Source organism: Eptesicus fuscus, chromosome 5 (assembly GCF_027574615.1).
Source record: "Eptesicus fuscus isolate TK198812 chromosome 5, DD_ASM_mEF_20220401, whole genome shotgun sequence".
In the NCBI taxonomy this organism is placed as follows: Eukaryota; Metazoa; Chordata; class Mammalia; order Chiroptera; family Vespertilionidae; genus Eptesicus; species Eptesicus fuscus.
This window is the reverse complement of record NC_072477.1, coordinates 59,825,696-59,837,428: the sequence shown is the minus strand read 5'-3', so window position 1 is coordinate 59,837,428 and position 11,733 is coordinate 59,825,696. Positions and strand designations below refer to the sequence as shown.

General features: G+C 41.5%; 1 protein-coding gene across 2 annotated transcripts; it reads left to right on the top strand.

The window, feature by feature from the left end:
* Nucleotides 1-347: 347 nt before the first annotated feature.
* On the top strand, nt 348-11,495 carry DUT (deoxyuridine triphosphatase). 2 transcript variants are annotated; one of them, XM_054715536.1, is made up of 7 exons: nt 348-637; nt 1,170-1,308; nt 3,005-3,096; nt 4,952-4,996; nt 10,310-10,384; nt 10,544-10,614; nt 11,022-11,495. In XM_054715536.1, the coding sequence occupies exons 1-7, from the start codon at nt 430-432 to the stop codon at nt 11,076-11,078; spliced, it is 687 nt and encodes a 228-aa protein (XP_054571511.1). In that variant the 5' UTR covers nt 348-429; the 3' UTR covers nt 11,079-11,495. The 2 variants fall into 2 exon arrangements, with proteins under 2 accessions (XP_054571511.1, XP_054571510.1); XM_054715535.1 differs by having other exon boundaries at nt 348-649.
* Nucleotides 11,496-11,733: the final 238 nt, after the last annotated feature.

Below are 11,733 nucleotides of genomic sequence, written 5' to 3'. Positions count from 1 at the left end.
CAGCGACGTGAGGGGCCCCGCTGCTGTGGCGGCCCCTGAGGCTAGTACCTGGGGAGTCATGGCCGCGGGCGGCGCCGCCCCAGGTGAGTCAACAGCCGGGCAGGGCCCGGGCAGAGGGACTCCGGGATAGTCTCAGAAAAAGGGGGCCCGAAGGGAAAAAAAAACGAAAAAAAAAAAAAAAAACCAAAAAAAACCACAAACGAGAATAGGAGGGAGGCAGAGGCAGCCGGATCCGGACACAGCGTGTGCCACGTTCCCGGATACCAAGGCCTACGCCGGGCCGACAGCGGCGATGCACCGCCTCCGTGCGCCCCTCGCCGGAGGCGGCGGATACTGCTTCCGAGGTCACGGTACTGGACGGTGCCAAGGGTGCAGGCCCGGCGGCGCCGCGCGAGCGGAAGAGCCAACCAGCGCCTGTAGCTCTGGCAAATGACTCCCCTCCGCCCGCGCCTCGGGCTCGGCTATTTCCTTCCGTCTTTGCTCCGCTCCGGGTTTAAAGACGCGCGCAGTCCACCGCCGGGCGCCGCGACGGCGGGACTCGGCGGGCCAGGCCCGCCCCTCCGCCCCGCCCCGCCGGGCGCCGCGCCGCCCCGGGCCTCCGGGCCGCTGTCCAGCGCTCGCAGCCTGAGCCGAGAAGGTCGCGGCGCCAGTAATGTCGGGGCCGGGCTTCCTAAGGCGTGGGGATGAGGGAGCCGGGCCCGCGGTCCCCGCGCCCGCCCCGGGGCCTGGGCGGAGGGCGGAGGGCGGCGGGCGAGCGGGGCCCGGGAAAGTCCTGGGATTTGGCGCCTTAAGGGGAGGGCGCGCAGCCCCCTGGCGCGGGAGCGAGGCCATTCAGGTCGCCCCGGGGGGGGGGGCGTGCTGTCCGTTGTGTGCGTGGGAGGCCACCGAGGCCGCCCCCTGCACTGGGCACGTGTGCTAAGTTTGGAAAGTTTAAAAATGATCAATCGTTTCCGATCCCAAATCTGTTTTCGGAGAAGGGTTTCCAGCCCCAAGTTTGAACCCCTGCTCCCCTCTCAGCCCTTCGTTGGGCTCGTCTAGGAGGAGGGGGCGTGGCGGGGCGTTGCTGGCGGGAAATTCAGAATTTGAGCGCGCTGCGGGCGGCTGGGTTCATTCTGCTCCCTCTTGTTCCCCTGCGCCCGCGGTCCGCCCCGCCATGCCGTGCTCCGAAGACACACTCGCCGTCTCCCCCAGCAAGCGGCCCCGGCCCGCGGAGGAGGGCGGCCTGCGGCTCCGCTTCGTGCGGCTCTCGGAGCACGCCACCGCCCCCAGCAAGGGGTCCGCGCGCGCCGCGGGCTACGACCTGTACAGGTGAGTGCGGGCCCCGCGCCCCGCAGGAGGTCGCCCGGGCGGGGAGCCTGGGAAGGCCGCCTTCTGTCCCCTCCTTCGCTGCCCCCGGCAGAGAAGGCTAATTCCCGAATTTTAGAGCTTTCTGGCACGTTAGCTTACATTCTGCTGCTACAGCTTGAAACTTCCATTTAAAAGATTACAGAGACAAACGTTTTTTGCTTATATGTACGGTTTCTGACTTTTTATGTTGAAAATTTTAGCTTTCCTCTTTAACCTGAATTTAACAGGGATTTGGGCCAAGAGTGTAGAATAGTAGATAAATGTGCTCTGAGGCGTTATTTTGCAACATGAAATGTTCTCCGAGGCGTTGTTTTGCAACATTTATTGCATCCTCTCCGAGCGGAAGGTAGAGATGTGTAAGGCACACCGTGCCCTTCAAGGCCTGAGCCATGATGCTGTGCAAAATAGAAGGAAAAGCCAGGGTGGAGCCTAGGCAGGATTAATGAAGGCTGCTTTTGTGTAAAGAGTTAAAAAATTTCTCCATGGGTTCATATTTAAGTTTGCCCCCAGGACTGGAAATTTCACAAAGCACTTGAATACGAAAAGCAGAAATGTTAGTTATACTCCCACCTTTTCACTTGTGTACTTTTTACCTATACTAAAAACTTTAATGTATATTTTTTAAATCCTCATAACAGTCTGAATAGGTGAGTGTTAAGTTTTACAGGCGAGGGGTTTGTAAGGAGCTGAATTGATTAATCCAAAGGCTTGACTGTAAGAGCATTTTTGACCCTGAATTAAGTGCCTTTTTTCACTGGACTTCTGTGCCCACTTCTTAGGACCATTAAGGTAAGTGAGAAGTGATATTGGAGATAGGGAGTGGTCTGAGCCTTAGGATATATTTTAAAGCATTCCAGGTAATTCTAACCTGAGAACTATGGTCTAAGTCGTAAGTAAGTACAAGAGACCATCGGAAAACACAGATATTTACATTATGATTCATTAACAGTAGCAAAATTACAGTTATGAAGTAGCAACGAAAATAATTTTATGGTTGGGGGTCACCACAACATGAGGAACTGTATTAAAGGGTCGTGGCATTACAAAGGTTGAGAACCACTGCCTTAGAGGATTGTTGTGAGACTAATCCTACCTAGTAAAAGAGTAATATGCAAATTGACTGCACCTTTGCTATGCCCAGGCCATGCCCACCAGCCAATCAGGGTGAGCATGCAAATTAACCCAATCAAGATGGCGGTTAATTTGCATATCAAGACAGCATAGAAAGAAGCCAAGCTGCGGAGAAGCAAGCAAGCGGAGCGAGTGGGCGACGGAGAAGAAAGGGAAGCAGGCGGGGCTGGGGAGAGTGCAGCAGGAAGCCCTATTGCAGGAATCTTCCTGCAACGGGCCACTATTACGATTATAAAAAACAGAACTGTGCCTGGGGCATAGTAAGGGATTTATAAATGTTAGCTATTATTTACCCTCCTTCCCTGGTTCTCTCTTTATCTTCCTCTTTTCATACCACCTTAGAAAAGCACACACTTTTTAAAAGTTCATCTTTTCTGTCCCCTCCTGCTAAATCATTACCTCAATTTCCCAACCAAATTTTGTTCAGGGGAGAATACATTTATATATTGTCACCTCTTTCACCAGAAAAAAAATCACTACATCTAAATACCAGTGATTTGTTTTTGTTTTTTCAATATCTTTCTAGTGCCTATGATTACACAATACCACCCATGGAGAAAACCCTTGTGAAAACCGACATTCAGATCGCTCTTCCTTCTGGGTGCTATGGAAGAGTAGGTAAGTGACGCAAAATGTTTTTGTGATATGTTCCGTCATCTTAGTTTTATCTGGGGTATAAATGAGGGAAGGGATATTTCTTGGCCTGAGTCCTAAAATAAGGAAGTGCCAACTGTTATGGCAACTGTAGCCATTTGAAAACTTTCATTTACATAATTATACTTTGGAGATATTCCAATTCCGTTTCAAAGCACTGCAATGAAGCAAATATCACAATAAAGCAAGTCATGTGATTTTTTTGGGGGGATTTTCTAGTTCATATAAAAGTTAATGTTTACACTCTTTTGTAATTATTAAACATACAATTGCATTATGTCTAAAAATGTACATACCTTAATTTAAAAATACTTTATTGCTTAAAAAATGCTAATCATCTAAGCCTTCAGCAAATTGTAATCTCTCTGCTAATGGAGGGTCCTTCAATTTGTAAAAAATATATCTGTGAAGCACAATAAACAAGGTATGCCTATATCTGCTTTTGCCTCTTATCTCTTTGCCATTTTTTCGATTCCTTACTTTAGCTCTTAGAAGGCTCACATTGGCCCAAGAGGTTCTCACTGTGAGAAAAACTGAAAAAATAGGTGATTTTTAACTGGCACTTTTTCCAGGGTTACCACCAACTCCTCCTTCAAAAACCAGATTGCATATCAAGTATCAAGTCAAGATTTCTTTGTGAAGATGGTGATGAGAATGGCTAATATTTGTTATTTAAGGAAATAGAGGCCTGCTCAGGATAATGGCACATGGCATTTTATATCATGAGAGTGGAACTTCTAAAACCTGCTAGTCCCAGAGTATATCAGGCCACTCAGCCTTTTCCCTTTTGGGTTTGCCCCATTGAAGTGTGGTAGGAAACACCTTCAGTGAGGGAAACGCCTCACAGAGGGAGGAGCTAGGACAAAATGGAGTGCAAGTTGTCATGGAGAGTTTAAAACTTCTTTTCAAGAGCATAATTACTTCCTGACTAACTTCAGAGTAAACCTGAAGGAGCAAGTGGAACTGTGACCCACCCTTCTCTCCCAGGGTTGGGGTGGGAGGTGATAGCAAGAGTATCATTATCTGGCCATGAGACCTGCTAATGCCCCACTCCAGGCATTTTCCACCTTATCATATGTGTCCATGGGTTATGCATATGTGCATACAAGTTCTTTGGTTGATTTCCTCCCCCCCCCCCCGCTTTTTATATTTTATTTTTAAGAATAAAAGGCATAGTAAGAATAAAAAGCATAGTAAATTGAGTTTCTAAGGTTTCGTTTTTGGCATTTTTTCAACTGACATTAAGCCTTTTACTCTGGTTCACTTGTTACATACAGACATGTCTTTTGGCATCTGTATGAGTTGGAGCCCCAAGTTCTAGACTGGGCTCTGCTACTCTTTGATTAGGTTTATGACTCTTCTCCCCCTCCCCCTCTCTCCCTCTTCTTCTCCCGTACCCCCTTCTTCCCGTCTACATTGCAGCATGCTCAGAACTCTAATTTTAAAATAAAGGTCCTTTTCCTCAGTTCTGTGCCCCTGCCAGCTGCAGTCCTCCCATTGTGGCCCTGCTTCAGAGGTGTCTAGGGTTGTCCCACTCGCTCACCTTTCAGTTCATTCTAGTAGTCCATGGCGGCACCACCCTAGCCCTCCATTGACTGAACTTGTATGGACTGGCTTAAGTTGGGCTTCAAATTAGACCTTGTCAGATTTTTCTAAACTATTCTTTTCTACTTTGGTAATACAGAATAGTAAGTAAAGTGAAGATGAAGGTATCAATGATAGGAAATACAGTAATAACATGCCTAAATTGTGGCAGTTATATCAAGTAATTGCCCTTCCCTCTTAAAATAGCCAATTTCTCCTTTTTTTGTTTTTTTAGCTCCACGTTCCGGCTTGGCTGCAAAACACTTTATAGACGTAGGAGGTATTGTATTTACATTTTTATTCTGTAAATATTTCCAAGTATTTACTTTGCATTTGCTTATTAGGAGGAAGTAATCTAATGCCACATTTTATTTTTATTTTATTTCAAGAAAAGGAAATGTTTTCTTTTGTGTCTTGCCTTTTAGAAATTTCAATCTCTGAATAACACAATCATGATAGTTATAAATGCTATTTGAATATGTTTAATTTTTAAATGACCATTATGTGAAATGCATGTTATTTTACTACTAAGTTAACTAGACACTCTCTGACAGATAGGATTATTGCCTTGGTTTAGTGTTAATCTGCATTTAGTCCAAAAATGACTCCATTCATAGAAGAAATTTTGTTATTATAAGAGAAGGAAAAGCTTTTATGTCACTTAAGCAAAAGTTTCTAGAAAATGCAGGTCTATATTGTAGTGAGATTTTTCTTACCTCCTTAAGAGAGGTATCCATGTTTGGCAAAAGATAAAAAGAGAATCTTTCCCTAAAGTCAAGAGAGAAGAACTGTCCTTTCCTGTCTTGATTTCTTTCTTTTTTTTTTAATGATATGTTTTTATTGATTTCAGAGAGGGAGGGAGAGAGAGAAACATCAGTGATGAGAGAGAATCTTTGATCAGCTGCCTCCTTCATGCCCCCCACTGGGGATGGAGCCCAAAGCCCGGGCATGTGCCCTAGCAGGGAATCAAACCCTGACCTCCTGTTTCATAGGTTGATGCTCAACCACTGAGCCACACCAGCTGGGCCTGTTAGGATTTCTTGCTGAGCAAGTCCTCCATGGCTCCTATTCCCTTATAACAAAGCCTTACTCAACGTCTCCCAAAGTTAACAACTTCCTCACCAGGCCCCTTTCATGAGGGAGCCTTAGTCTCCTCTGCTGGCCACCTCTAACCGCCCTTTACTGAATGGAAATTCTCACCTTCCTGATGTGCCTCCCTTACTTGGATCTCATTACTGGTGACAGCCCCATTGACAGGGTTATGTCCTGACCCTTCCTTATCCCCATTGATAATAGCGAATGCTTCACTAACATGCTGTAGCTACTTTTGATAGATGAGAAAACTGGCTCAAAGATGAGTCCAAGTAGACACATTAAAACCTGGAATCTCCATCCATATGATTTCACTCCACTTGTTCTTTCCAGCACCATTTAATGCTGTTGTTCACCCTGCCCATCCACCACCAGCCATAATCTGTACTGAGTTAGCTCATTGTCACATGCACTGCATGGGTTAAGCATGGTTGTGGCCTGTCCCTGAACTATCTCCTGCCTGCCCCTTAGTCTCCCCATGGTGTCACTAGGTGGTGCTGTGGGGCAAGACAGGAGCCCAAAAGTAGTTCCTAAGAGAAGCTGAGTTTGACACAACAGGGATGGACCGCCTTGAGGATTAATTACCTGGGCTCAGTTATACGTGATTTTCAGATATACTTGTACAAGGTCAAGTATGGTAATTTAGGACTATAAATTAAGGATATGGAAAATTGTGTATATTTAAAAAGAAATTTCAAAGGGTTGGGAAAGGCACATGGGCTTTGGAGAAACAACAATGAAAATTAGTGTGTATACCTGTGAAGGGTTGGAGGATTAAATAATAATGTATGTAACTCTAATACTATTTGACTCAGATCCTGGCAGTTGTATTTCCTGTGCCCTAGGGCAGTGGTCAGCAAACTGCGGCTCTCGAGCCAGCTCGAGAGCTGCGGTTTGCCGCTCTGTTGACTAATGAGTTTGCCGACCACTGACTGCCCTTAGGGACTTCACAGATTTTTTTTTTTTAATGTGGAAACTTTGTTACTAATTTTTGCTCTGTTGAAAGCAAATCTTCTGAAAAAAATTCATGTAAAGGAAATGGAAAGTTGGTTTGCCTGGTGATTGATTTGGCATTATTTATAAAGTCATACTGTGGTGTGTTCTTGGATGCAAAGTATCTTAAAAATGTCTCTTAGGCACAGGTTTATCACAGTTGGCCACAGTTTTTATTTCAGAGGAGAGATGTTGTTAGAAATCCCAGGCTGTAAATAAGGGTCAAAGGGAAAAGTTGAGTATGCAGGATTCTGTTCAGAACTCGCATCTGGTAGGTGTGGATAGTTTTCACTAAAGGTTTCCAACAAACGACATGCCAAAGTCTTGACAGAGTAAAACGTTGCCTGAAGTCAGTTAATCACTCTGCCAGTTCCAATGCATGATTTTTCCAGTGATAACTTCAAAATGCTTGCTGCGTTCTCATGAAGAGACATGTCCCTGATGTAACTAATGTCCCTTACTATATGGGTTTTTCTTGAAGGTCAAATTGCCTTTGAGTGATAAGTGGACTTGGAACTTTTTTTTAAATATATATATACTTTTGGCACTCATGCTAAAAAATAAATTTAATTGAGAGCTTTTTTCCCCTGCCATACATTTTAATTGACTTCAAACAACTTCATTTCTTTTAGTTAGTTGAAGGCTTTTCCCATGTCTGTATGCTGAGCATAAAATCTTGGTGGATTACTTGGCATTGCAGAATTTAAAATACCCAACCATTTGAGTTTGATAAAACAACTTTATAGATAGATAGCAAAGGCCTTTACACAAAGGGAGTGTTTTTGTATCTTAGAAGATAGCATAGATTAAAAAAATAAATACTTAAGTCATATGCAAAAGAGTTAAATACCCAAAGAGATCAGAAAAAAAAAAATTAAACAAAATATAGAAGAGGACATGCAAGTGCGCAGCAATCGAATGGAGGAGGAAAAGTCCAGCCTCGCTAGCCACCAGGGAAACGCAAAGTAATGCCATGAAATACCATTTCTTTCTCATCACGTTGGCTGGAATTAAAAAGATTGCTACCTCTGGTATTGCAAAGACTTTGGAAATGGGCCTTCTTAAATACTGTTGATGCAAGTTTGAAGTGCTACACCTTTTTTGCAAATTGTCCACTAAAATTTACAATGTACACACCCTTTGACCCAGAAAAGTGCTTTTTGGAAATTATTTGATGAGGATAAAAAGCAGTAATACACAAGGACATATGTACAGGGCTGCTCTGTGTGTTATAGCAAAAGTGTGAAAATAACCTGAATGTGTGATAATATGTAAGAGGTACATACAAATAATGGTCCTGTATATCTTAGATTTAAAAAGAATGACTAAGATTTATGCATATTAGTCTCAAAGAATGTCTGTGTGGCAAAAAAGAAAGTAATGTATAAAATATATTACTGTAACATTGGCTACCTGAGGGAGGGCAGGGGAACATTATTAGCTTTTACTTTATTTGTGTCTGTTCTTTTTGGGTAATCTAAAAATGTTCTGGTAAAATAGGAACAAAAGAATTCAGAAGTCATTCCACATTGTCTTATCTCACACATTCTAGATAAATGAGTCCTAGTCTGTACTCCAAGCCTTGCCGTATGGGATTCCATTGCCTTTGGTGGTCATCTGCAGGCCATGGATAGCATGTCCTGCTGAGGGCTTTCTGCATTAAATCTCATCTACATTGTTCCTGCAGCCAAAATTCTCTGCATAGAGATCTCAAGGAAAGAGTTGGTCCCATCTTTGTCTTAATTATAGCAATAAATATTAAGGACAAATTTAATGGTCAGCTGGTAATGGGGAAAGAAATTAGGCTTCAATATTCTTTGAATTGGTCATTGCTGTATAAGTAGAAAGGAAGACTGTTTTAAGAAATACTTAAATTCAATTTCACATTCCTAGTAATTCATTCATGAAGTACAGGGGTTAATTTAAACTTCTACTGGGATCCACTGGAAAAATCTAAAATGTTGGTTTTTCTGGGTTTGTTTTTTTTTCCCCTATGGTGGAACTTTTCTTTTTATTATTATTTACTCCCCCCCCCCCCCCCGCCCCCATCTGAGAAAATTGAAAGGAAATGCTTACCCTTGTTCTAAAAGTTTTTTTTCAGTTGACCTTTAAATAATGAAGCCTGCCAAACAGCATTGGTACCCATGGAGCTAAGTTCCTGATTACTTTTATTTCCTTTTTTCCTTTGATAAGAGGGTTTTGGTTTTTTTTAGAAGGTAGGTGTTAATAGATAGACATTACATGGACCTGCATTGGATTAGGTTTGCATGAACTCTATCCAGCATTTTACAAACCAAGGGTAAAGAATTAGCAGGTATAAAGGAAATTGGTAGGAGTGGAGGGGAGATTGGAGAGACTGCTAGTAGATAGGGGGTTTCTTTTGGGCTAATGAAAATATTCTGAAATTGATTATGGCGATGGTTGTACAACTCTGAATACATTTAAAATTGTTGAATTGTGAATTAAGTTTCAATGTTAAAAAAAGGAAATGAAAGGCCTGGTGCCACCTACATTATCTATGCTGTGTTTATGGAAACATTTTAAATTCCTGGCTCAGAGATAAGTGCTAACGAGTCTGGTAAATGGACTTCTCTGAGCCAAAGCTGGGCCCTGGCTTACATTTCTCTTGTTTTTGTGTTTATCGTCTCAAACAGGTACTAATTACACAGGATTCTAAGTAAAAGTGTGCTCGTTATTAAGCTAATGTGCTAATGTCTTCTGAGAGATCACTCTCTAAGAAAAGGTGGTGGCTTAAATTAAAAGGTTCAGCTCCATTTTTATTATAAAAATGAAATGTGCTGATATTTTGGTAGATGGCTGCTTAACGATGTCAGCATTGACTTACTCCACTGCCGATCTTCAGGCTTTCTGACATTTTTATTTATGACTCAATCATATTTTGATGTGGAGATTAGTAGGAAGCTGCCACCAGGAAAAGCCTTTAAAATCCAAATCATAATTTTCTCCTGGTCTTTTTTGGCAGGTGTGCAGCGGATAGACAGTGGGTTTGGAGAGCAATTCAGGACGACCTGTCTGAGTTGCGAAGTGCCTGCTCCCAGTTTAGAGTAGGAGACTGTCACCATTTATAAGGGTAACCGGTTGGAAAATGAAGGACACCTTCTAAATTCTTATTTGCATATTAGTAGTATTTCTTAATTTTGATGCTTTACATAGTTACCAAATGCTTACTCAGTTGTATAAAAATTGCAGAGCCATGCCCAGCTGGTGAGCGTTGACCCAGGCACCAAGAGAGGTCACTGGTTCGATTTGCAGTCAGGGTAAAAACCCAGGTTGCAGGCTCAATACCCTACCAGGGGGCTGTATAGTAGGCAGCTGATCAATATTTCCCTCTCATCAATGTTTCTACCTCTCTCCCTTTCTCTCTAAAAATTAATTTTTAAAAATATTTAAAAATCTCAGAGCCACATAAGAGTGATCTTGAGGTCATTATACACTCTTAGTGTTTTGGTAGCATAAAACAAGTTAACATTATTTTTCTTTTCTCCAGCTGGTGTTATAGATGAAGATTATAGAGGAAATCTTGGTGTTGTACTGTTTAATTTTGGCAAAGAAAAATTTGAAGGTATGTTAAATACATATGGTCACATAGATGCAGTGAGTTTTCCAAGTTATGTACATCTAAATAACACATGCTATAGTTCTCATTGTATAAGGCAGAGTACAGAGAATGCATTAATAAAAGATCAGTAACGCACTTTTGTTTTTGTTTTTTTCTTTGAAGTAAAAAAGGGTGACCGAATTGCACAGCTCATTTGTGAACGGATTTTTTATCCAGAAATAGAGGAAGTTCAAGTAAGTATCATAAAAACTGAGTAGGGGATGAATGACCAGTGAAGGAAATTAAAATTGTGAGATTTAATTATGCTATCTGTAACTACTAGTAAATAGCATAAATGACTAGTCCCATTTTTAAGCAAAATTAAAATCTTAGCTTTAGAATTTAATGATTTTCATGGCTATCATATAGCATTATATTGGATAATAAATCATTTAAATATACTGTGAAATTCTATTTCCTTAGCTTTTTTGAAAATTACTCAATATTTAAATTGATGGAGCTTTCTTAAAATTTAATTTTGTTTTCTGTAATCTTTTTAAAAGATGGAATAGCAGAAATGAAAGTCTTATTAATGAGGAGTTGGGGAGAACTGAGAAGATCTGAAATTAACCAGATGGCTTACCACCTTTTATCTTTTCAGGTTTTGGATGACACTGAAAGGGGCTCAGGAGGTTTTGGTTCTACTGGAAAAAATTAAAATTTATGCCAAGAATAGAAAATGAGAAATAAAGTTTTTTGTTTGGTGTTTTACACTTCTGTAAACTTAACAGCTTTAGATTCTAAAAATGTTTGGTTCTCTCATGATCAAGGAAAAGGGTACTCTGTTGGGATCACATTGAACTTTTTTATGTTTTTCTACATTTGTTGTTATACAAATATTCATGGTAACTTAATAGTTTTTTGGTTTTTTTTCAATCAAATGTACAGCAATTTAGATCCCCAGAACTGTATTATTTAATTCACTAAATGCTACCCATTCAACAACTTATTCTTTGATTTGTTTTATAAATCATAAGCAAAGCCTTTTATTCAATAAATTTGAATTCTTTCACAGATACAAATTATTATGTAAACTGAACTAAAATATAATAATAAAGTTATTCCTTGTTCTCTTTATTGGTCTAAAAACTGTGTGTGTGTGTGTGTGTGTGTGTGTGTGTGTGTGTGTGTGTGTGTGTGTGTGTGTGTATGGAGAGAGAGGCAGAGAGTCTAAACTTTTAATATTTCTTTGTGAGAGTGGGAGGAAGGGAATCATCAGTTTATTTTTCTATTTTTAGTGTTAATTGCTTTTTTAATTCTCCTTTTGGTAGACCCCAGGTTGACTGGGTAGAGTATGTGTGAAAGGAAATGTA